Below are 26,187 nucleotides of genomic sequence, written 5' to 3'. Positions count from 1 at the left end.
TTTTATAACAATTTGGCTGGTATTTCATACTTAGGGGGGTTAAATGCCCCAATCCAAACTTGAGGGGGTTTAATGTCCCAACCCCAATACTTAGGGGGTCATCTGGACTTCTTTCCTTCGTATTGCGAACTCTTTTGATGTGGTTTGCCTAATGTTCAACCGTGGCCCTTGGATTGCGCGCGGACGGCCTTGATCAAGAGCGGCCGACTTCCCTTATCGCACCCTAAACGCTCTCTTTTTTCCAAAAACCCCAAACCCTAGACACTCGCCCTTCGTCCCGCCGTCCGTCGCGCCTCCTCACTCCGGCGAGCTCGACCTCCGGTCCCGCCCTCCTCTATCGCACCACATCCCCCAGATCTCCGCCCTCGTTTGCCGGTGCCGTCGACGTGGCCGGAAGTCCCCCGTCTTCACCGTTCTCGCTCGGCGCCGCCACCGCCGCCAGCGACTAAGGAGGGGGAGGCGGCGAGATGAAGAACCTGAAGCTTGTGACCAGGGTCGCGCAGGAGCTGCAGCTCCAGCTCGACGGAGAGACCCTTGCCGTATCCGCCATCGACGCCGAGCGCCACCGCGCCTTCTTCGTCTCCTCGGCCAACTTCCTCTACTCCGTCCATCTCCTCGCCTCCACCCAGGTACGGGTCCTCAGCTCACGAATTCCATCCAATTTGATCGCGACTGTGGGCTCCCGCTTGAATTCTGAATAATATTTTACAACATAGAAAAAACTCGTACATATTCGATTTACCATGGTAATGCTACACTACAATTCATTGGAATGTAGGAAATGCTTCTTCAGTCTAGAAAATCTCTGGGTATGTTGAGTAATTCCGCTTTGCTAATATCCCCTGTTTTACCGATTGCGCTGCTTCGTCTCGCAGCAACCGCTGCAATGGGGCAAAACTAGTCTAGACTCGGATGTGGAGGAGGTTGCTCTCGAGCCCGGAGATTTCATAGTTTCCATGGACTATCTGATGGAGAAGGAGTCTCTGCTCCTTGGTTCAGCAGACGGTTGCCTCTTGTTGTATAATGTGGAGGAAAGAACAACTGAAGTTGTAGGAAGAGTAGAGGGTGGTGTCAAGACCGTCGCCTCTAGCCCTGATGGTGCGCTTCTCTCTGTAACAACCGGATTCGGGCAACTGCTCGTCATGACACATGATTGGGAAGTGCTGTTTGAGACTTCTATTGACCCTCAAGTAAGCTTTGTACACCAGACCTGACTCAAAATGTGATCTAAAATGTTTCTCTGTCCTAAACATGCTTTTTTCACAGGGTACTGCTCCATGTGAGATCGACGATTCTGGTGGTCAGATCCAAAGTTCTGTTTCTTGGAGGGGTGATGGGAAATATTTTGCTACTCTTGGGGGCCTAGATGGCAGCCCTAAAAAGCTTACTGTTTGGGAACGTGAATCCGGGAAGGTGCATTCTTCTTCAGACATCAAGAATTTTATGGGACAATCACTAGACTGGATGCCGAGTGGGGCTAAGGTTGCCACTGCCCATGAAAGGAAAACAGAGGGGAAGTGCCCTCTCATTGTATTCTATGAGACAAATGGCTTAGAAAGGAGCTGCTTTTCTATTGATGAACCAGCAGAGGTTGTCATCCAAACTTTGAAATGGAACTGCAACTCTGAACTTCTGGCTGCTCTAGTTTCCTGTGGCCAGTATGATGTTATTAAAATATGGTCGTGCAGTAACAATCACTGGTATTTGAAGCATGAATTGCGCTACACTAAGAAAGAGGGAGTGAACTTCTCTTGGGATCCGACAAAACCACTGCATCTCATTTGTTGGACACTGGGAGGTGAAGTCATTACGCACAGGTTTACATGGACTACTGCCGTCAGTGAGACTTCAGTTGCACTAGTTATTGATGGCTCACGTATCCTTGTAACTCCTCTCAGTTTGGGCCTCATGCCACCCCCCATGTCACTGTTCTATCTTGCATTTCCTTGTGCCGTGAATGAGGTTTCTTTTGTACCCAAGATTTCAAAGAACCATTTGATTGCTTATCTTTCAAATGGTAGCTTATGTGCTGTGGAACTTCCGGTGGCAGATACGTGGGAAGAGTTTGAAGGCAGTGGGATAAGTGTTGACCCTTGCTTTTCTGACTTCAGCTTGAATAACTGTATGCACCTCACTTTGATAGATACACGTACCTTGATCGGTATCTGTCGCTACAGAGATTACTGCTCTTCAACACCCATTAGCTCCAGTGAAGCTAGTAACTTAGAAGAAAAACATGATTCACTGTTCTTTGTCAATGAGATCAAACTTGTATGTTCTGAGGACTCTTTACCAGGTTCAGTGAGTTCATCTGGTTGGCAAGCTAGAGTATCGAAGAGAGTGCCTCTGGAGGGTCCAGTTATTGGAGTCTCCCGAAACCCAGCAAAAGGAGGTTCGGCTTTTATCCAATTAAGTGGAGGAAAGATTGTTGAATACTGTTCAGATGTAAATATGTCGAGAATGACGGCACTGATACATGGCGGTGAAGTTTCTCCTGATTTTGACTTCCCAGCATCATGTCCTTTGATGAATGCTGTTCTATGCCATGAAAATGGTCTGGTTCGGACCCTTCTGTTCGGACTTGATGACAGCAGTAAGCTACATCTGGGGAAAAGGTTATTGAGCAACAACTGCAGTAGCTTCACATTCTATTCCAGTGCTTATGGAGCTACTGAGCAGGTTGCAACCCACTTGCTTGTAACTACTAAGCAGGATCTTTTGTTCATTGTGGACGTAAATGAGATTTTACTGAAAAACGGCCAAGTGACAGTTGATAGCCATGTCAACAGCCATCCTCGAGCAAAGCAAAGCAAAGAACATATCACTGTGTGGGAGAAAGGAGCAAAATTGGTTGGTGTTATCCACGGTGATGAAGCGGCTGTCATAGTGCAAACAACTCGTGGTAACTTAGAGTGTATGTACCCTAGAAAGCTGGTACTTGTCTCAATTGTTCAGGCACTGGTCCAGAGGCGTTTCAAAGATGCAATGGACATGGTAAGGCGCCATCGGATAGATTTCAATATGATGGTTGATTATTGTGGATGGAAAGCTTTTATCAAGTCAGCAGCAGATTTGGTTCAAGAAGTCAATAACCTTAGCCACATCACTGAATTTGTTTGCTCGATTAAGAATGAGAATGTTAGCAGCAAATTGTATGAGACCTACATACCGTTTCCTGATCAGTGCACAACCTCAGTGGATAATGAGAACTCGTATGGCGTCTTCTCAGAGAACAAAGTAACGTCTGTACTGATGGCAATTCGAAAAGCCCTTGAGGAACAGACAGAAGAAAGCTCAGCAAGAGAACTCTGCATATTAACCACTTTGGCACGCAGTGAACCTCCATTGTTGGAAGAAGCACTAAATAGAATTAAAGTCATCCGAGAACTGGAACTTCTTGGGGTTGATGATGCCAGACGAAAGCTGTACCCATCAGCTGAAGAGTCTTTGAAGCACTTGCTTTGGTTAACCGAACCAGAAGCTGTTTTTAATGCTGCTTTGGGACTGTATGATCTGAACCTTGCTGCTATAGTTGCTTTAAATTCCCAGAAAGATCCAAAGGAGTTCCTTCCTTTTCTCAAGAGTCTCGAGTGCCTGCCTCCTGCTATTATGAGGTACACAGTAGATTTAAAACTTGCAAGATATGAGAGTGCTCTCAGAAACATTGTTTCTGCGGGCAATGAGTACCATGAGGACTGCATGGGACTCCTCAAGTCTAACCCTCAGCTGTTCCCGCTGGGCCTCCAGTTATTCAGTGACCCAGATAAAAGGCACCAAATTCTTGAGGCATGGGGTGACCATCTTTCTGAAGAGAAATGCTTTGGAGAAGCGGCAATAACTTACCAATGCTGTTTGTCATATCAGAAATCTTTGAAAGCTTATCATGCCTGCGGGGACTGGAGAGGTGTGTTCACCGTTGCTGGTCTTTTGAAGTTCAAAAAGGAAGAAATTCTTCAACTAGCACAGGAGCTATGTGATGAGTTCCAAGCACTTGGGAAGTCAGGAGATGCTGCTAAGATTGCACTGGATTACTGCTCCGATGTTGATAGAGGTGTAGGATGCTACATCTCGGCAAGAGAATGGGAAGAGGCTCTTAGAGTAGCTTATATGCATGGCAGGCAGGATCTAGTCGAAACTGTTAGAGATGCTGCTTTGGAATGTGCTGCATTGCTGATATCTGAGTATCAGGAAGGATTGCTGAAGGTGGGTAAATATCTAGCACGTTATGTCGCTGTGCGGCAGAGGAGATTGTCGCTTGCAGCTAAACTAAAGTCAGAGGACCGGTTTATGGATGTTGAAGACGACAACATTTCAGAAGTCAGCTCTAGCTTCAGCGAAATGAGTGCATATACCACGAGGTTTGTCATTCAACGGTTTTAAGTTGCACAAATGCTTGTTCTTTATGTTGCAATTCCATCTTGCTTATTTCAGTATTTAAGTTACAGAATACATACCTTGCTGTTTTAGAAAGAACTCTGAGAAGTTTCTTGTAATTCACGGATTGTTTATTCGGTGTGGTTTCCTAAAATGTTGTGTGGACAGGTCAACCAAGGAATCTAGTGCCTCGGTCGTATCTAGCAGTGTCAGCAAGTCACGAGGGTCAAGACGTCAAAAGAAAGCTGGCAAGATACGAGCTGGAAGGTAGGCGACTTGTTTCTTTGTTACCAGATTATTTCACTCGGAGCTAATTGCTTCTTCAAGTGCCAAAGCCCAAACTATTTGCTACATTTTTCTGCTTGTTCATCTGTTTATGTTGTCTGACTTCCCTTGAAACATTGTTTGCGCAGTCCTGGGGAGGAGATGGCACTTGTGGATCATCTCAAGGGGATGTCTCTGGCAACCGGTGCACAGAAAGAGCTTAGGAGCCTGCTTGTAGTTCTAACACAGTTGGGGAAAGAAGATACCGCCCGTCAGGTGCAGCTGGCTGGAGATAGTTTCGAAGTATCGCAAATGGCTGCAGTGAAGTTGGCCGAGGATACAATCTCTACTGACAAGATTGATGAGAATGCGCATACTCTTGAGCATTACACGAAAATGCTGAGAGCACATCAGCCTACCACTGGTGAAACCTCCTCTTGGCGAATCAAAGCGCTGTCACCGCCATGACTGGTATGTACTCCAGTGAGTGACTGTCTTACTGATGACTGATCGGTACTCCATTTTGAAATGAAGTAGTGCTACTAATATGCTTCTTAATTAATGGATTAACAGTGGTGCTGTGGTTTGTTAAATATTGTTTCAGGCTTGCCAGCATGTAGCTGCTGGGACACAGGGAGGTTGGACAGGGCAACTCTCGCGGTGGCAGTGGGTGGGGCGGGTAACCCAATTGTTGCGTGGGTGGCAGCTATTCCAACATCTCTTATCTCTGTATTTCTTTATACTGGTGGATGGATAGGTTACGTCCAAGTGGAGTATATGTTTCGGCAGTTTTGTACTTGTATTATGTATCCTGGATAGCAAAGTTTATACACCATCAGTTTATCACAATTGTAGTGATATATTTGTTTGTGTACCAACAGTTGATTTTTTTTTCTGGCAGAACTGAAGCATGCCACTGAGTTTTGCTAACTAGTAAAAACATCTATATTTGAAAATGGAGCTACTGTAGTATTTTTCAGTACCAACTAATAAATACTACAGTAGTAATATACTTTTCAGTGGGGACATGCTGCTATCTATCTTAGAGAAAGCAAGGAGAACAGGCTGAAACAACTAATTAACTGTCTCGGCGGATAGTAGTGACCAAGAACACCATCGCATGCAAACAAAATTGCTTCCCATCCGATACTAGGTGCCCGATTCTCGTCCAACACTGCCATCCGTCGGATACTGTGTAATTCCTGGAAGAATAGCAGCTCTCCCATGCAATAACCTTCTCATACACCAACAGATGCCAGTAAAAACGCGTGGTTAAGTGCATTTAATAGGGCACTTTAATCTCAAGTCACAAGAATACAATCACACGTGGGAAAACAACAGAATCAAATCATTCTTGTACAATACAAAGTAATCGGTATATGGTATTGCAACTACGCCCTGAACAAGAGAATGTAAGAGTTGCATTACACTCTCATAAATGGAGGTTCAACAAGGCCACAATGGAATCCTCTGTTCAATGTTTTTGGCATCACTGAAACAATATGAGACTATTCAGCTGTAGGAAACAACATGAGCAACATTCTGCTATATCCCGCACTCTTGTTGGTCCAGCACAGCCACAAGGTGATGTAACTATGTATCCACAAGAAGAAAAGCTGCCTCAGTAAGAGTGTACAAGCCCCCCCAAGGTTCTCCCTAATTCTGCGTGTTTATCGTCAACTGGAGGCCACTCAGACCATTTCCAAGTATGGCAAAGCATTCATCGCTTCCCGAACATTCCTTGAGTTAATGAGGAAAAATCGTACTCTTTGCCTGATTGAGAGGGGAGGGTAGAAGAGGCAGGAGATGATGTGCTTTTGTTAGAACTCGCGCTTGTGGCCCCATTTGAAGCCATTGCTGAACTTATGTTGTTGTACATGCTGAAACAAACAGGTGGCATCAGAAAAAACTGAATTATGAAGTGCTTTACTCAAGGCACAAAATATAAAATTTGTTCCCAAATGTACTATTGCTCAAGTACAAATTGGGCCACAAATTTAAGAGTCAGACAGCAGAACTTACCCAGGTGAACCAAAACTGAAGTTGCCAGAAGAGATGTCCTGACTGTTGGCCCCAGCCTGCCAAACAATAGAACAGAGAGATGAAGAAACAATATAACCAACATTATAATGTACATGCATATTCATCAAAATTATCTACGAGTCATCACCTTGGCGGCACCATTCTGTGGTGCTGCTGCTGGAATCGATGAAGGGTTTAGATAACCTAGATTTGGCCAGTTTTGGGAAGGCAAGCTTCCATTGGGGGCATTAGAACCATTCGAATTTAGCAGACTGGCATTCCCCGGAACCATTTGGGGTGCATTTCCAGATTTAAGAGCAGCCATTAGGAAAGCTTGCTGCTGATTCATAAAAGCAAGCTGCTGCTGATGGATAGCAAATGGTGATACCATATTGGACTGCAAAAAACAACAACACATTTTTTGAGGTAAGTCTACATGTGCTCTTATGTGGTCTGATCCATTCCACAAAACATTAGCGCAAGGAGTGGTTGTGCTGACCTTCTCAAACAGACTCATGATATCTGTCTTCGGGTTTGCTTTGGAAACAGCTGGAGCTGAAGATGCTGCCACCGCTGGTGAGTCTTTAAACAAGTCTTCTATTCCTGATGTAGACTGGGCCTTACTTTCTACTGGCTTAGCAGTATCCAATTTCACAGAGCTAGGTGCTGCTTCTGCAGCTGAATAATTTTAATATCCATGAGAAAGTGCAAAACGATTTGACATGGCAATCCAAAAATAACAGCGTCTCCACCAGATGCAAGAAAAAGAGACAAAAAATTGCTCATAATAAGAGAATAATTCCTCATTCGAATGATCACTAGTAAAAACTTACACTGGAAGCCATCCCAAGCATTGTCATCGTTCGAAGATGACTCTGGTTCTTTCTCAGTTGGTCCATCCATTGATAACATGTCAAAGAGGTCAGTGGCATAGTCAACTTTAGGAGGTGGTGCAACCGATGGCTGATGAACTTTTGGGGGTGTTGCGTCGACTTTAGCAGGTGATTTCGCTGGCTGAGGAGGCGAAGCAACCTTGGGAACTGGTAGTTCTGCTTTTGGCTGAGGAGATGCCTGCTTTCCAAAGTGAAAATCAAGGTTAGGTTACCAACTAAGGAAAATTTTGTGCAATGTGATATTACTTGATAGTTGATACAACAATTAATTGGTTACAAGTGTTATCAACAATCTTGGTTGTCAAAGACGGGAAATAAACTATAAATATGTACTTGACCAGAAGCTACTACATAATGATTAGGAAGCCATTATCCCTCCAAGTCTCCAAGATCACTTGAAACAACAAATGGATAATGCACCAACTGCCAATCTAATGTGAAATGCGCCGATTATAAATTTGCACTTCCGGTCAGCATACATGATACCGATGTTTCATTAAATAATCTGTCCCAAGGTATCACATTATCATGGTAGCAGAGAATGACCGTGTAAGCTAGATGAAGCCACTGATTTACTAGCAAAGTTGGTTATCAAGGCCAAACAAGAGTAATATAACACACACTTCATCGGGATCTAGCATACAATGGTCATGAATTTACGCAGTTGTGAAACAATCATTACCTAATTAAAAAATTGCAACATGGATAAAAATGAGAATTTTGTAACATGAATTATTTAGCTTGAGTTCAAGAAAGGGTGCTGATCTTTAAACAGAGCTTTACCCTGAAGAACAAAAAAAGTAAAATACCAAAGCCACCAGAACCAGGTATCAACAGTTGCCTAGTAAAAGCTTTAGGCGATGCAGAAGGGCTACCTGTGTGTGCATCCTAGAAGCTACTGGAGCAATTTTGTTCGTAGCAGCTGGTGAAGCGCGGTGTTGCTCCAATGAAGATCTTTGGCCTGAACTTTTCTCATCTCGAGCACTAGAGGGCAGCTTTGATGATCCATTCCTCGGTATCCATCTCTTATCCTCGTATCTATATTTCAGACATGATGTTCACATTATTCAAGTAGTCAGGAGAACAAATTACAATAGACTCAAAGAGCTCGAAAGAATCATACTTCGCACGGATGAAGTTTTCTATCCCAACCCTATCATAATTAGGGGGCAGCTCCGCTTCCCAATAGCCATTTGCTTTTTCATTTCCCATTGCTACAGGAGGATAAATACAATCATCCGAGAAATTACATGAGATTTTGCTTATGGAAATTGTCCTTAAGAACCTTCAGAAGAGAGTAATACATACATTGAATAAATGCAACTTGCTCCGGCAGCCATGTATCAAGAGTAGCAGACCTTACCTGTGTCAGTAAGAAGAGTTTTCTGTAAGAATTATAAAGACTGAATGCTACTTGACATTCAAATGTGCATATTTAGAGAATATGAAAGGATGAAACTTTGTGATGCAAAGAATTGAACATAAGGAACTAAAGAACTGTTAATGTTCTCTCCTGGTATTGGCAAGTACACTATTTTGGTTTCTGCACACCAACATCGAACTGAAATGCTACAAACGAAGGGAATATGGTAACCAACAGAAATGTAGGAGTAAATGAATTGTTAAAATCCATGAAAAGGAGAGCAGCCTGCAGTACCATTTTCCTTGCAGTGTATGATGGGTCACATGGTGACCTCTTTACTGGGTTGTGCTATCCCATATTTACATCAACCTAGTTTACCCCTTTAGAAGGCAATGAATTTAAAAAATAATTGACATTTAAAGAAACTCTAGCATGCCCAGATTGTCCTGAAAAGTTGTTCACCTCAAGCCAAGACATCACCGTTGCGGCTTGGAGCACATTTGGTCAAAACAACTATCTGACCGGAAAAACTTTCTGGCGAGACTTAAGTCAGAAAATAAATAAGCAGTGAAACTCATGCAACTAATTAGTCACCGACCTTCGATATGTGTACCCCAAGGCTTCTATGAATTCCAGAACACTGCATGCATACAAATATCCCAAGATTTACGCTTGCCCATCGAGGACCTCTGCAGTATTAGCAAAGTGTTAGCAAGTGATGACTAGAACCACAGGTGCAAGCACGAGTGTCAATCTGCAGAGCATGCAGTAAAAGCATCCACAGATGCAAACGAAGATATGAGGGAGAGGACTAGCTAGCTAGAATGAAAATTACAGTTGACCGATTTCATGTCAACATTTTTATCCACTGGTTGCAGTTTTCACCATTTTAGGTACGAGGAACTAATGACAGATCAGCGTGGTACGCCTGCTTGCGCATGCACACTATATGGCAGATAAAACAGTGAACTTGAAACAGAAGGTAGGGCAGAACAAATTACAATGCATTATAACTCTATAAAGATAACACAGGTCAGCCCACGGGGTTGACAACTGGCTAGTTCAATTCATGATTCAAAGTAAACAGTTGGCTACCAAAATAGGCCATGTCCTCATGGAAAAATACTCTAGGCAAATCTGAATAACATTATGTCCAGTGCATCATCGATAGCCATGTTTAAAACAATAGCAAACTGCATAGGACCACTCACTTTGATTTGCAGTCTGCACATTCTCTGTTCTCCGGCAACCGCAGAAGGCCTTCCAATATCTGGAAATAAATGGAGAAGAATGAGAATGTGTTATACAGGCTACAAGACGTATGCGAGTAGTAACATGCATAACAGAAGAATGTGGTCGCAACATAAAGATCAGATGCGCTGTTGTTTCACTTTCACAAAGCGGAAATTAGCAATAGCAAGTTTGCTTCATGCGACATCAACCAGTGAGATTACTTGCACGAAGTACTACTCCTGTTTCATAATACATACATACATGCGCGGACATACTCATGAGGGACAAAGCTTATGTGATGTTTGGTCTCATGCTTGCCGTTATTCGATGGAAATACTACTGTACCGAATGAGAGGATAGAGCAGTAGTTTCTTTCGATAAAGGGAATATATTAATATCGCGAAGATACAATAGTCGTTGTCAAAGAAATAAATGAGCAACTGGTACGGCAGAAGAACGCCAAGCGTTGTGTTCTCTCTCTATTCCAACCCAATGAACAGAAATCCGTAATGGATAGTAGATGATATTTACTAGAGATTTATAACCAAACTGGCGAGTGGCGATTTCCAGCTGCGAACTGAATCCGGCAAGGTCCTCCGATCGAGCTAGCTAACGCAAACCAGCAGCCTGGTCCGTTTCTTGGTATCAGCAAAACGAAACGGAACGAAGCAAAGCTCGGATCTGCCCCCGTCCCCTCTCCTTATGAGCGCGCAGCCAGGAGCCAATTGCAGATCCGCGTCACCGCAGATCCCGAATCACGCCAAGAAAGAGGACCCCGCCGGCGCCGGCTGCCCGTTCATTCGCGCTCCAGTCAGAGCAGCGGCGCACGGGTCCGATCTAACGGGGTGGTTGGAGGGAGGGGGGGAATGATAGCGAGGAGACGGACCTTCTTGTGCCTGGCGTTGAGCTCCTTGGAGACGGAGGCCTTCTCGTTCATGGCTGATCGCCGGAAGGGAGGATCGCCGGGACGGAACCAGGATTCCGGCTCCGGCTCCGGCTCCGGCCTGGTGGGGGGGAGGAGATGTGCAGGAGGAAGAGGAGGAGGGATCTGTGCGTCTCCTCTCTCGCGGCTTGACCTTCCTCGCGCGATATTCTTTTCCTGGTTTTTCTTTGGTTTTGTTTTGTTCACGAGTTTTATTTATTTGTGTGCTGTTATAGTGACGGTGTTGTGAGGGTCCGGTGGCCTAACCCACGGCCGACAGCGATTATTTCAGCCCGGAATATTTCAATTCAATCCATTCTGATTCACACGTACTATTGCACCGCCCTTAGTTTTTCCAATTTGATTGGATTTGACGTCAACTGGGGTCTGGGGCATTGCCAATTTGCCATTCCACAAAGACGGTAGAATTGGAAGATTTCGTAAAGTAAAGTATCTAAAGCTTGTGCGCACTCTAGTGGAGTGCTACCACGACACCTCTCTTTCTTGTTGATGCCGTCACATTTCCTGGTGATGTCAAAACCCCTTCATTACTCGGCCATTTTAGCTACTACTGTTTCGTTACCCTAACGGATATTTGACAACTACATAATGAGTTTATGTTGTTATATTATGTCATCAAGGTCGGAACTACACTAAAAAAACCAGTTGCCATAAAATATGCAAATTATACTTTCCGTGCTATCCTCCCTCTACCTGTGCATACATGAATTTATCACCTCATGCCAACATCATCAATAGTTATATTTAAATGTATAAAATTCATAATCATTTATCCTAGAGATACCTTAAATCAACTAGCTAAATGCTTGTACGTTGCAATGTCATAAAAGATAAAGTAATAATTTAATAAAGTTGGATTGTGGTTGATTGTGAAATAGTTAGGCCAAACTTTTGCTCTCTTCCACCTCCTCCTCCCGGGTACCTCGTCTTGTAAAGGTACATACGACACTCAACACGACAACCTCTTGCCCTCCTTCTTGGCTACTATTACGAGGCTAGTCGTGGTGTCTCCTTGTTCACGAGCTCCTTGAGCGCTGCAACCTTGGTATGTAGCTTCACGATGATGACAACCGCTTCCGTCCCCCGCCCTCTCCCATGGCCAGCACGTTTCTCAATTACACGTCATGCACGTCCTACTGGATCTCTTCCTCGGTGAGTGACAGTTGTGGCACCGTGGGCGACTAATGCACACAGATAGTGCTTCAATGAGGACGTCAGTAGGCGTTGCGCCATTCAATTTTCCTCTTCGTGGACACACCACAGGCTGCTCGGGCCAGAATTCGATGCAGAGAGACTGGGCGATTTCCAGCATGAGCGACCATGAAGATAGTTTTGAGACTTGTGTGAATTATTATTTTCATCTCCACGAGGGGTTCAAAACTAGAGATCCCGAGTTGTTATGTTTTGATGGTTTTTTTGGTTGCACCAATTGCTAGCTTCTTTTAGTATTTTGTTTGTAGAATTACAAGTTGTTATAACAATAATGATGCATAGTTGTCAGATAAACTTGACACGTATTTTTAGGCATTGCAGTGTTACATCGAGCTAGATATATAGTGGGTATTCAAGTGTTACCAACAACCAAAATATGATTGTATTCCATTGAAAAAGGTACCCCTCCGATCCATAATAAGTGTCGGAGTTTTGGTTCAAATTTAAATAAATCCCCAACATTTATTATGGGATTAGAGAGAGTATCATGAAACTCTTGCAATGGTGGAGAATGACCTTCACGTTTATGATTCAATTCATGTAAAAAAAAAATATGGAGAGATTAGGATGGGCATTGGTTTTTGAGGACCCCCTGCAAAGATACTTTGAGATTCCCTTAGGGTAGGAACCAAAAGTGTAGGGATTCGTTGCATAGAAAACAAAAAAATTCCTAACGCGAGAACGCAATCCAAGCCAAGATGCAATCTAGAAGACGGGGGCAACGAGGGGATGATCGAGACTCACCCTTGACGATTTCCAAAGCCTACAAGATGAGGCTCTTGTTGCTGCGGTAGACGATCACTTGCCGCTTGCAAAAGCGCGTAGAAGATCTTGATCACGGTGCCACGATCGGGCAGCACCTCCGTACTCGGTCACACGTTCGGTGTTGATGAAGACGACGTCCTTCTCCCCGTTCCAGCGGGCAGCGGAAGTAGTAGCTCCTCCTTGAATCCGGTAGCACGACGGCGTGGTGGCGGTGGCGATGGAGAACTCCGGTGGAGCTTCGCTAAGCGTGCGGGAGAGGTGGAGGAGAGGGGGCGGCTAGGGTTTGGGAGAGGGGGTGGCCGGCCTCAAGGGGTGCGGCCAGCTTGTGGCTTTTTGGTGGCCGTCCCCCTCCCCTATGCCCCTCATTATATAGGTGGATCCCCAAGTGTTGGACTACAAGTCTTCGAATAAGACCCCAACACAAGAACCTTCCATGTAGTAGGGAAACCTACCCAAGGTGGGACTCCCACCTCAAGTGGGATTCCCCCCTTCCATGTGGGGGGTGGCCGGCCCCCTTAGGTGGAGTCCACCTTGGACTCCCCACTAGGGTTGGCCGGCCATAGGGAGGTGGAGTCCCTCCGGGACTCCTCCTTCCTTAGTGATTCCTTCCGGACTTTTCTAGAACCTTCTAGAACCTTCCGTAAAATCACCGAATCATTTTCAAACTTATAAAATGACTTCCTATATATGAATCTTATTCTCCGGACCATTCCGGAACTCCTCGTGATGTCCGGGATCCCATCCGAGACTTCGAACAATACTTCGAACTCCATTCCATATTCAAGTTCTACTATTACAACATCAAACCTTAAGTGTGTCACCCTACGGTTCGCGAACTATGTGGACATGGGTGAGAACTCTCTCCGACCAATAACCAATAGCGGGATCTGGAGATCCATAATGGCTCCCACATATTCAACGATGACTTTAGTGATCGAATGAACCATTCACATACGATACCAATTCCCTTTGTCACGCGATATTTTACTTGTCCGAGGTTTGATCATCGGTATCACTCTATACCTTGTTCAACCTCGTCTCCTGACAAGTACTCTTTACTCGTACCGTGGTATGTGGTCTCTTATGAACTTATTCATATGCTTGCAAGACATTAGACGACATTCCGCCGAGAGGGCCCAGAGTATATCTATCCGTCATCGGGATGGACAAATCCCACTGTTGATCCATATGCCTCAACTCATACTTTCCGGATACTTAATCCCACCTTTATAACCACCCATTTACGCAGTGGCATTTGATGTAATCAAAGTACCTTTCCGATATAAGTGATTTACATGATCTCATGGTCATAAGGACTAGGTAACTATGTATCAAAAACTTATAGCAAATAACTTAATGACGTGATCTTATGCTACGCTTAATTGGGCGTGTCCATTACATCATTCATATAATGATATAACCTTGTTATTAATAACATACAATGTTCATGATTATGAAACTAATCATCCATTAATCAACAAGCTAGTTAAGAGGCATACTAGGGACTCTCTGTTGTTTACATATCACACATGTATCAATGTTTCGGTTAATACAATTATAGCATGGTATATAAACATTCATCATAAACATAAAGATATATAATAACCACTTTTATTATTGCCTCTTGGGCATATCTCCAACAGTCTCCCACTTGCACTAGAGTCAATAATCTAGATTACATTGTAAGGTACCTAACACCCATGGCATTCTGGTGTTGGTCATGCTTTGCCCTAGGGAGAGCTTTAGTCAACGGATCTGCTATATTCAGATCAGTATGTACTTTGCAAATCTTTACTTCTCCATCTTCGATGTATTCACGAATCGAGTGATAATGCAGCTTGATATGCTTAAGCCTCTTGTGTGACCTTGGTTCTTGTGCATTGGCGATGGCACCCATGTTGTCACAGTAGATGACTAGTGGGTCCAATGCACTAGGAACCACACCGAGCTCTACAATGAATCTCTTCATCCATACCGCTTCTGATGAAGCCTCTGAAGCCGCTATGTACTCTGATTCTGTTGAAGACTTCGCCACCGTGCACTGCTTCGAGCTTGCCCAGCTTACTTTGCGACACCATTCAATATAAACACGTACCCAGACTGTGACTTAGAGTCATCAGGATCAGTGTTCCAACTTGCATCGGTGTAACCGTTTACAACGAGCTCTTGGTCACCTCCATAACAAAGAAACATATCCTTAGTTCTTTTCAAGTACTTCAGGATATTCTTGACCGTTGTCCAGTGTTCCATCCCTGGATCACTTTGATATCTGCTAGTCAAACTAACAACATGTGCTATATCCGGTCTAGTACATAGCATGGCATACATGATAGATCCTACTGCCGAGGCATAGGGGATATTACTCATCCTTTCTCTTTCTTCTGCCATAGCCGGTCCTTGAGTCTTACTCAAGACCTTGCCTGGTAACATAGGTAAGAACCCTTTCTTACTTTCGTCCATTCTAAACTTCTTTAGAATCTTGTCCAGGTATGTACTCTGTGATAGCCCTATTAGGCGTCTTGATCTATCTCTATAAATCTTGATGCCTAATATATATGATGCTTCACCAAGGTCTTTCATTGAAAAACTATTATTCAAATAACCTTTTACACTGCTTAATAGCTCTATATTATTCCCAATCAATAATATGTCATCCACATATAATATCAGGAATGCTACAGAGCTCCCACTCACTTTCTTGTAAATACAGGCCTCTCCATGACACTGTATAAACCCGAAGTCTTTGATCACCTTATCAAAGCGTCGGTTCCAACTTCTCGATGCTTGCTTCAGTCCATAAATTGAACGCTGAAGTTTGCATACTTTGTCAGCATTTTTAGGATCGACAAAACCTCTGGGTTGTACCATATACAACTCTTCCTCAATGTCTCCATTAAGGAACGCCGTTTTGACATCCATCTGCCAAATCTCATAATCGAAAAATGCAGCTATTGCTAACAAAATCCTCACAGATTTTAGCTTCGCTACAGGTGAGAAAGTCTCATCGTAGTCAACACCTTGAATTTGTCGAAAACCCTTTGCGACAAGTGATTGCTTTGTTACGCGTACAACACGCGTCCATTGGGAACCCCAAGAGGAAGGTGTGATGCGTACCGCGGCAAGTTTTCCCTCAGTAAGAAACCAAGGTTTATCGAACCAGTAGGAGCCAAGAAGCACGTTGAAGGTTGATGGCGGCAGAGTGTAGTGCGGCGCAACACCAGGGATTCCGGGGCCAACATGGAACCTGCACAACACAACCAAATTACTTTGCCCCAACGTGACAGTGAGGTTGTCAATCTCACCGGCTTGCTGTAACAAAGGATTAGATGTATAGTGTGGATGATGATGTTTGTAGAGAACAGTAGAACGAGTATTGCAGTAGATTGTATTCGATGTAAAAGAATGGACCGGGGTCCACAGTTCACTAGTGGTGTCTCTCCCATAAGATAAATAGCATGTTGGGTGAACAAATTACAGTTGGGCAATTGACAAATAAAGATGGCATGACAATGCACATACATGTTATGATGAGTAGTGTGAGATTTAATTGGGCATTACGACAAAGTACATAGACCGCTATCCAGCATGCATCTATGCCTAAAAAGTCCACCTTCAGGTTATCATCCGAACCCCCTCCAGTATTAAGTTGCAAACAACAGACAATTGCATTAAGTATGGTGTGTAATGTAATCAACAAATACATCCTTAGACATAGCATTGATGTTTTATCCCTAGTGGCAACAGCACATCCACAACCTTAGAACTTTCACATTTGTCCTGATTTAATGGAGGCATGAACCCACTATCGAGCATAAATACTCCCTCTTGGAGTTACAAGTAAAAACTTGGCCAGAGCCTCTACTAGCAACGGAGAGCATGCAAGATCATAAACAACACATAGATGATAGATTGATAATCAACATAACATAGCATTCATTATTCATCGGATCCCAACAAACGCAACATGTAGCATTACAGATAGATGATCTTGATCATGTTAGGCAGCTCACAAGATCCAACAATGATAGCACAATTAGGAGAAGACGACCATCTAGCTACTGCTATGGACCCATAGTCCAGGGGTGAACTACTCACACATCACTCCGGAGGCGACCATGGCGGTGAAGATTCCTCCGGAAGATGATTCCCCTCTCTGGCAGGGTGCCGGAGGCGATCTCCTAAATCCCCTGAGATGGGATTGGCGGCGGCGGCGTCTCTGGAAGGTTTTCCGTATCGTGGCTCTAGGTACTGGAACTATTATCGATGAAGGGTTATGTAGGCGGAAGGGTAGGTCAGGGGGCGCCACGAGGGGCTGATACGTCTCCAACGTATCGATAATTTCTTATGTTCCATGCCACATTATTGATGTTATCTACATGTTTTATGCACACTTTATGTCATATTCGTGCATTTTCTGGAACTAACCTATTAACAAGATGCCGAAGTGCCGATTCTGTTTTCTGCTGTTTTTGGTTTCAGAAATCCTAGTAACGAAATATTCTCGGAATTGGACGAAATCAACGCCCAGGGTCCTATTTTGCCACGAAGCTTCCAGAAGTCCGAAGAGGAGACGAAGTGGGGCCATGAGGCGCCCAAACCATAGGGCGGCGCGGCCCCCCCTTGGCCGCGCGGCCCTGTGGTGTGGGGCCCTCGTGCCGCCTCCTGACCTGCCCTTCCGCCTACTTAAAGCCTCCGTCGCGAAACCCCCAGTACCGAGAGCCATGATACGGAAAACCTTCCAGAGACGCCGCCATCGCCGATCCCATCTCGGGGGATCCAGGAGATCGCCTCCGGCACCCTGCCGGAGAGGGGATTCGTCTCCCGGAGGACTCTACGCCGCCATGGTCGCCTCCGGAGTGATGAGTGAGTAGTCTACCCCTGGACTATGGGTCCATAGCAGTAGCTAGATGGTTGTCTTCTCCCCATTGTGCTTCATTGTCGGATCTTGTGAGCTGCCTAACATGATCAAGATCATCTATCTGTAATTCTATATGTTGCGTTTGTTGGGATCCGATGAATAGAGAATACTTGTTATGTTGATTATCAAAGTTATGTCTATGTGTTGTTTATGATCTTGCATGCTCTCCGTTATTAGTAGATGCTCTGGCCAAGTTGATGCTAGTAACTCCAAGAGGGAGTATTTATGCTCGATAGTGGGTTCATGTCTCCGTGAATCTGGAGGGGTGACAAGAACCTCTAAGGTTATGGATGTGCTGTTGCCACTAGGGATAAAACATTGGTGCTATGTTCAAGGATGTAGTCACTGATTACATTACGCGCAATACTTAATGCAATTGTCTGTTGTTAGCAACTTAATACTGGAGGGGGTTCGGATGATAACCTGAAGGTGGACTTTTTAGGCATAGATGCATGCTGGATAGCGGTCTATGTACTTTGTCGTAATGCCCAATTAAATCTCACTATACTCACCATAATATGTATGTGCATGGTCATGCCCTCTTTATTTGTCAATTGCCCAACTGTAATTTGTTCACCCAACATGCTGTTTATCTTATGGGAGAGACACCTCTAGTGAACTGTGGACCCCGGTCCAATTCTCTATACTTGAAATACAATCTCTTGCAATCGTTTCTCTTGTTTTCTGCAAACAATCATCTTCCACACAATACGCTTAATCCTTTGTTACAGCAAGCGGTGAGATTGACAACCTCACTGTTTCGTTGGGGCAAAGTACTTTGGTTGTGTTGTGCAGGTTCCACGTTGGCGCCGGAATCCCCGGTGTTACGCCGCACTACATCCCGCCGCCATCAACCTTCAACGTGCTTCTTGGCTCCTCCTGGTTCGATAAACCTTGGTTTCTTTACGAGGGAAAACTTGCTGCTGTGCGCATCATACCTTCCTCTTGGGGTTCCCAACGAACGTGTGAGTTACACGCCATCAAGCTCTTTTTCTGGCGCCATTGCCGGGGAGATCAAGACACGCTGCAAGGGGAGTCTCCACTTCCCAATCTCTTTACTTTGTTTTTGTCTTGCTTAGTTTTATTTACTACTTTGTTTGCTGCACTAAATCAAAATACAAAAAAAATTAGTTGCTAGTTTTACTTTATTTGCTATCTTGTTTGCTATATCAAAAACACAAAAAAATTAGTTACTTGCATTTACTTTATCTAGTTTGCTTTATTCTTGTTGCTAAAATGGCCAACCCTGAAAACACTAAGTTGTGTGACTTCACAACCACAAATAATAATGATTTCTTATGCACACCTATTGCTCCACCTGCTACTACAGCAGAATTCTTTGAAATTAAACACGCTTTCTTGAATCTTGTTATGCGAGAGCGATTTTGCAGTGTTAGTTCGATGATGCTGCTGCCCATCTTAATAATTTTGTTGAACTATGTGAAATGCAAAAGTATAAAGATGTAGATGGTGACATTATAAAATTAAAATTGTTCCCTTTCTCATTAAGAGGAAGAGCTAAAGATTGGTTGCTATCTCTGCCTAAGAATAGTATTGATTCATCGACTAAATGCAAGGATGCTTTTATTGGTAGATATTATCCCCCTGCTAAAATTATATCTTTGAGGAGTAGCATAATGAATTTTAAACAATTAGATACTGAACATGTTGCACAAGCATGGGAAAGAATGAAATCTTTGGTTAAAAATTGCCCAACCCATGGACTGACTACTTGGATGATCATCCAAACCTTCTATGCAGGACTAAATTTTTCTTCGCGGAATTTATTGGATTCAGCTGCTGGAGGTACCTTTATGTCCATCACTCTTGGTGAAGCAACAAAGCTTCTTGATAATATGATGATCAACTACTCTGAATGGCACACGGAAAGTGCTCCACAAGGTAAGAAGGTAAATTCTGTCGAAGAAACCTCTTCCTTGAGTGATAAGATTGATGCTATTATGTCTATGCTTGTGAATGGTAGGCCTAATGTTAATTCTAATAATGTTCCGTTAGCGTCATTGGTTTCTCAAAAAGAATATGTTGATGTGAATTTCATTAAAAATAACAATTACAATGATTCTAGGCCATATCCTGCTAATGGTAACTCTCATGGTAGATATGTTTCACCTAATGAAGAGAAGATGCTAGAAATTGAAAGATCCACTAAGAGCTTTATGCAATCACAATATGAGCAAAATAAATTGTTTACTAAAACAATGAATGAGCAATCTACCTTGTTGAAGAATATAGGGAATCAACTTGAAAATTTGAGTAGGGAGATCTCGGGGTTGCAAACTAAACTTGCTAATGCTGAAAATCGAATCTCATACATGTCTGCATCACAATCTTCTTTAATTAATAAAATGGCTGCTAAACCCGAGGATTTAGATAACAAAATTACTACTACAGCAAATGCCATTCAAGTTAGAATTAATGAGAATATAATATTAATGGCTGAACTGCGTGCTAGGTGGGATAGAGAAGAAAATGAAAAACTAGCTAAAGAGAAGAATGTAGCTAAAGTTTGGACTATTACCACCACTAGTAATGCTAATGCTACACATGCTGCACCTCCTACTATTAATAATAAAAGAATTGGTGTTAGCAATGTTTCCACTTCTAATGCAAAGCGCGAGAAACTGCCCGAAACTGCTAAAACTGCTGAAACTGCCTGCGATAAAGCTGCTGAAATTTTTTCCAACATTGGGGATGATGATCCCATTGCTTTAGATTATAATGGTTTGAATTTTGATGATTGCCACATCTCTGAAGTTATAAAGTTCTTGCAAAAACTTGCTAAAAGTCCTAATGCTAGTGCTATAAATTTGGCTTTCACGCAACATATTACAAATGCTCTCATAAAAGCTAGAGAAGATAAACTAGAGCGCGAAGCCTCTATTCCTAAAAAGCTAGAGGATGGTTGGGAGCCCATCATTAAGATGAAGGTTAAAGATTTTGATTGTAATGCTTTATGTGATCTTGGTGCAAGTATTTCTGTTATGCCTAAGAAAATTTATAATATTCTTGACTTGCCACCGCTGAAAAATTGTTATTTGGATGTTAATCTTGTTGATCATTCTACAAAGAAACCTTTGGGGAAAGTTGATAATGTTCGCATTACCGTTAACAATAACCTTGTCCCCATTGATTTTGTTGTCTTGGATATTGAATGCAATGCATCTTGTCCCATTATATTGGGAAGACCTTTTCTTCGAACCGTTGGTGCTACTATTGATATGAAGGAAGGTAATATAAAATATCAATTTCCTCTCAAGAAAGGTATGGAACACTTCCCTAGAAAGATAATGAAGTTACCTTTTGATTCTATTATGAGAACAAATTATGATGTTGACACTTCGTCTCTTGATAATACTTGATACACACTTTCTGCGCCTAGCTGAAAGGCGTTAAAGAAAAGCGCTTATGGGAGACAACCCATGGTTTTTACCTACAGTACTTTGTTTTTATTTTGTGTCTTGGAAGTTGTTTACTACTGTAGCAACCTCTCCTTATCTTAGTTTAGTGTTTTGTTGTGCCAAGTAAAGTCGTTGATAGAAAAGTTCATACTAGATTTGGATTACTGCGCAGAAACAGATTTCTTTGCTGTCACGAATCTGGGCTGTTTTCTCTGTAGGTAACTCAGAAAATTATGCCAATTTACGTGAGTGATCCTCAGATATGTACGCAACTTTCATTCAATTTGAGCATTTTCATTTGAGCAAGTCTGGTGCCTCGATAAAATTCGTCAATACGAACTGTTCTGTTTTGACAGATTCTGCCTTTTATTTCGCATTGCCTCTTTTGCTATGTTGGATGAATTTCTTTGATCCATTAATGTCCAGTAGCTTTATGCAATGTCCAGAAGTGTTAAGAATGATTGTGTCACCTCTGAACATGTTAATTTTTATTGTCGCTAACCCTCTAATGAGTTGTTCTAAGTTTGGTGTGGAGGAAGTTTTCAAGGATCAAGAGAGGAGTATGATGCAACATGATCAAGGAGAGTGAAAGCTCTAAGCTTGGGGATGCCCCGGTGGTTCACCCCTGCATATTCTAAGAAGACTCAAGCGTCTAAAGCTGGGGATGCCCAAGGCATCCCCTTCTTCATCGACAAACATTATCAGGTTCCTCCCCTGAAACTATATTTTTATTCCATCACATCTTATGTGCTTTTCTTGGAGCGTCGGTTTGTTTTTGTTTTTGTTTTGTTTGAATAAAATGGATCCTAGCATTCACTTTGTGGGAGAGAGACACGCTCCGCTGTAGCATATGGACAAGTATGTCCTTAGTTTCTACTCATAGTATTCATGGCGAAGTTTCTTCTTCGTTAAATTGTTATATGGTTGGAATTGGAAAATGATACATGTAGTAATTGCTATAAATGTCTTGGGTAATGTGATACTTGGCAATTGTTGTGCTCATGTTTAAGCTCTTGCATCATATGCTTTGCACCCATTAATGAAGAAATACATAGAGCATGCTAAAATTTGGTTTGCATATTTGGTTTCTCTAAGGTCTAGATAATTTCTAGTATTGAGTTTGAACAACAAAGAAGACGGTGTAGAGTCTTATAATGTTTACAATATGTCTTTTATGTGAGTTTTGCTGCACCGGTTCATCCTTTTGTTTGTTTCAAATAAGCCTTGCTAGCCTAAACCTTGTATCGAGAGGGAATACTTCTCATGCATCCAAAATACTTGAGCCAACCACTATGCCATTTGTGTCCACCATACCTACCTACTACATGGTATTTTCCGCCATTCCAAAGTAAATTGCTTGAGTGCTACCTTTAAAATTCCATCATTCACCTTTGCAATATATAGCTCATGGGACAAATAGCTTAAAAACTATTGTGGTATTGAATATGTAATTATGCACTTTATCTCTTATTAAGTTGCTTGTTGTGCGATAACCATGTTCACTGGGGACGCCATCAACTACTCTTTGTTGAATTTCATGTGAGTTGCTATGCATGTTCGTCTTGTCTGAAGTAAGAACGATCTACCACCTTATGGTTAAGCATGCATATTGTTAGAGAAGAACATTGGGCCGCTAACTAAAGCCATGATCCATGGTGGAAGTTTCAGTTTTGGACAATATCCTCAATCTCATATGAGAAAATTATCAATTGTTGTTACATGCTTATGCATAAAAGAGGAGTCCACTATCTGTTGTCTATGTTGTCCCGGTATGGATGTCTAAGTTGAGAATAATCAATAGCGAGAAATCCAAAATGCGAGCTTTCTCCTTAGACCTTTGTACAGGCGGCATAGAGGTACCCCTTTGTGACACTTGGTTAAAACATGTGCATTGTGGTGATCCGGTAGTCCAAGCTAATTAGGACAAGGTGCGGGCACTATTAGTATACTATGCATGAGGCTTGCAACTTGTAAGATATAATTTACATGATACATATGCTTTATTACTACCATTGACAAAATTGTTTCATGTTTTCAAAATCAAAGCTCTAGCACAAATATAGAAATCGATGCTTTTCCTCTATGGAGGACCATTCTTTTACTTTCATTGTTGAGTCAGTTCACCTATTTCTCTCCACCTCAAGAAGCAAACACTTGTGTGAACTGTGCATTGATTCCTACATACTTGCTTATTGCACTTATTATATTACTCTATGTTGACAATATCCATGAGATATACATGTTATGAGTTGAAAGCAACCGCTGAAACTTAATCTTCCTTTGTGTTGCTTCAATGCTTTTACTATGAATTATTGCTTTATGAGTTAACTCTTATGCAAGACTTATTGATGCTTGTCTTGAAGTGCTATTCATGAAAAGTCTTTGCTTTATGATTCACTTGTTTACTCATGTCATATACATTGTTTTGATCGCTGCATTCACTACATATGCTTTACAAATAGTATGATCAAGGTTATGATGGCATGTCACTCCAGAAATTATCCGTGTTATCGTTTTACCTGCTCGGGACGAGCAGAACTAAGCTTGGGGATGCTGATACGTCTCCAACGTATCGATAATTTCTTATGTTCCATGCCACATTATTGATGTTATCTACATGTTTTATGCACACTTTATGTCATATTCGTGCATTTTCTGGAACTAACCTATTAACAAGATGCCGAAGTGCCGATTCTGTTTTCTGCTGTTTTTGGTTTCAGAAATCCTAGTAACGAAATATTCTCGGAATTGGACGAAATCAACGCCCAGGGTCCTATTTTGCCACGAAGCTTCCAGAAGTCCGAAGAGGAGACGAAGTGGGGCCACGAGGCGCCCAAACCATAGGGCGGCGCGGCCCCCCCTTGGCCGCGCGGCCCTGTGGTGTGGGGCCCTCGTGCCGCCTCCTGACCTGCCCTTCCGCCTACTTAAAGCCTCCGTCGCGAAACCCCCAGTACCGAGAGCCACGATACGGAAAACCTTCCAGAGACGCCGCCATCGCCGATCCCATCTCGGGGGATCCAGGAGATCGCCTCCGGCACCCTGCCGGAGAGGGGATTCATCTCCCGGAGGACTCTACGCCGCCATGGTCGCCTCCGGAGTGATGAGTGAGTAGTCTACCCCTGGACTATGGGTCCATAGCAGTAGCTAGATGGTTGTCTTCTCCCCATTGTGCTTCATTGTCGGATCTTGTGAGCTGCCTAACATGATCAAGATCATCTATCTGTAATTCTATATGTTGTGTTTGTTGGGATCCGATGAATAGAGAATACTTGTTATGTTAATTATCAAAGTTATGTCTATGTGTTGTTTATGATCTTGCATGCTCTCCGTTATTAGTAGATGCTCTGGCCAAGTTGATGCTAGTAACTCCAAGAGGGAGTATTTATGCTCGATAGTGGGTTCATGTCTCCGTGAATCTGGAGGGGTGACAAGAACCTCTAAGGTTATGGATGTGCTGTTGCCACTAGGGATAAAACATTGGTGCTATGTTCAAGGATGTAGTCACTGATTACATTACGCGCAATACTTAATGCAATTGTCTGTTGTTAGCAACTTAATACTGGAGGGGGTTCGGATGATAACCTGAAGGTGGACTTTTTAGGCATAGATGCATGCTGGATAGCGGTCTATGTACTTTGTCGTAATGCCCAATTAAATCTCACTATACTCATCATAATATGTATGTGCATGGTCATGCCCTCTTTATTTGTCAATTGCCCAACTGTAATTTGTTCACCCAACATGCTGTTTATCTTATGGGAGAGACACCTCTAGTGAACTGTGGACCCCGGTCCAATTCTCTATACTGAAATACAATCTCTTGCAATCTTGTTCTCTGTTTTCTCGCAAACAATCATCTTCCACACAATACAGTTAATCCTTTGTTACAGCAAGCCGGTGAGATTGACAACCTCACTGTTTCGTTGGGGCAAAGTACTTTGGTTGTGTTGTGCAGGTTCCACGTTGGCGCCGGAATCCCTGGTGTTGCGCCGCACTACATCCCGCCGCCATCAACCTTCAACGTGCTTCTTGGCTCCTCCTGGTTCGATAAACCTTGGTTTCTTTCTGAGGGAAAACTTGCTGCTGTGCGCATCATACCTTCCTCTTGGGGTTCCCAACGAACGTGTGAGTTACACGCCATCAGGGGCCCACACGCTAGGGCCGCGCGGCCAGGGCCTGGGCTGCGCCGCCCTAGTGTGGCGTCGCCTCGTCGCCCCACTTCGTATCTCTCCCGGTGTTCTGGAAGCTTCGTGGAAAAATAAGATCCTGGGCGTTGATTTCGTCCAATTCCGAGAATATTTCCTTACTAGGATTTCTGAAACCAAAAACAGCGAAAACAAAGACAAGCGGCTCTTCGGCATCTTGTTAATAGGTTAGTGCCGGAAAATGCATAAATATGACATAAAGTATGTATAAAACATGTAGGTATTGTCATAAAACAAGCATGGAACATAAGAAATTATCGATACGTTGGAGACGTATCAGCATCCCCAAGCTTAGTTCATACTTGTCCCGAGTAGGTAAACGATAACAAAGATAATTTCTGTAGTGACATGCCATCATAATCTTGATCAATACTATTGTAAGCACATGTAATGAATGCAGCGATCCAAAGCAATGGTAAAGACAATGAGTAAACAACTGAATCATATAGCAAAGACTTTTCATGAATAGTACTTTCAAGACAAGCATCAATAAGTCTTGCATAAGAGTTAACTCATAAAGCAATAAATTCATAGTAAAGGCATTGAAGCAACACAAAGGAAGATTAAGTTTCAGCG

The 26,187-nt window shown here is 43.0% G+C and overlaps 2 protein-coding genes across 3 annotated transcripts; one reads left to right on the top strand and one right to left on the bottom strand.

Annotated features, from left to right (window-relative positions):
• The first annotated feature begins 231 nt into the window (after positions 1-231).
• Positions 232-5,568, top strand: LOC127333065 (elongator complex protein 1). Its single transcript, XM_051359384.2, has 6 exons — positions 232-629; positions 876-1,190; positions 1,267-4,358; positions 4,543-4,641; positions 4,788-5,109; positions 5,243-5,568. The coding sequence occupies exons 1-5, from the start codon at positions 468-470 to the stop codon at positions 5,104-5,106; spliced, it is 3,987 nt and encodes a 1,328-aa protein (XP_051215344.1). The 5' UTR covers positions 232-467; the 3' UTR covers positions 5,107-5,109; positions 5,243-5,568.
• A 397-nt stretch (positions 5,569-5,965) lies between these two features.
• Positions 5,966-11,271, bottom strand: LOC127333066 (ADP-ribosylation factor GTPase-activating protein AGD5). Of its 2 annotated transcripts, none has more exons than XM_051359385.1 (11): positions 11,036-11,271; positions 10,128-10,186; positions 9,515-9,605; positions 8,862-8,916; positions 8,677-8,767; positions 8,429-8,591; positions 7,494-7,734; positions 7,160-7,338; positions 6,809-7,057; positions 6,661-6,716; positions 5,966-6,518 (listed from the first exon to the last, which is right to left on the bottom strand). In XM_051359385.1, the coding sequence occupies exons 1-11, from the start codon at positions 11,084-11,086 to the stop codon at positions 6,359-6,361; spliced, it is 1,395 nt and encodes a 464-aa protein (XP_051215345.1). In that variant the 5' UTR covers positions 11,087-11,271; the 3' UTR covers positions 5,966-6,358. The 2 variants fall into 2 exon arrangements, with proteins under 2 accessions (XP_051215345.1, XP_051215346.1); XM_051359386.1 differs by having other exon boundaries at positions 7,494-7,731.
• Positions 11,272-26,187: the final 14,916 nt, after the last annotated feature.

Source organism: Lolium perenne, chromosome 2, assembly GCF_019359855.2.
Source record: "Lolium perenne isolate Kyuss_39 chromosome 2, Kyuss_2.0, whole genome shotgun sequence".
Lineage (NCBI taxonomy): Eukaryota > Viridiplantae > Streptophyta > Magnoliopsida > Poales > Poaceae > Lolium > Lolium perenne.
Note: the sequence above shows the minus strand (reverse complement) of the source record. Positions and strands in the feature narration are given on the sequence as shown.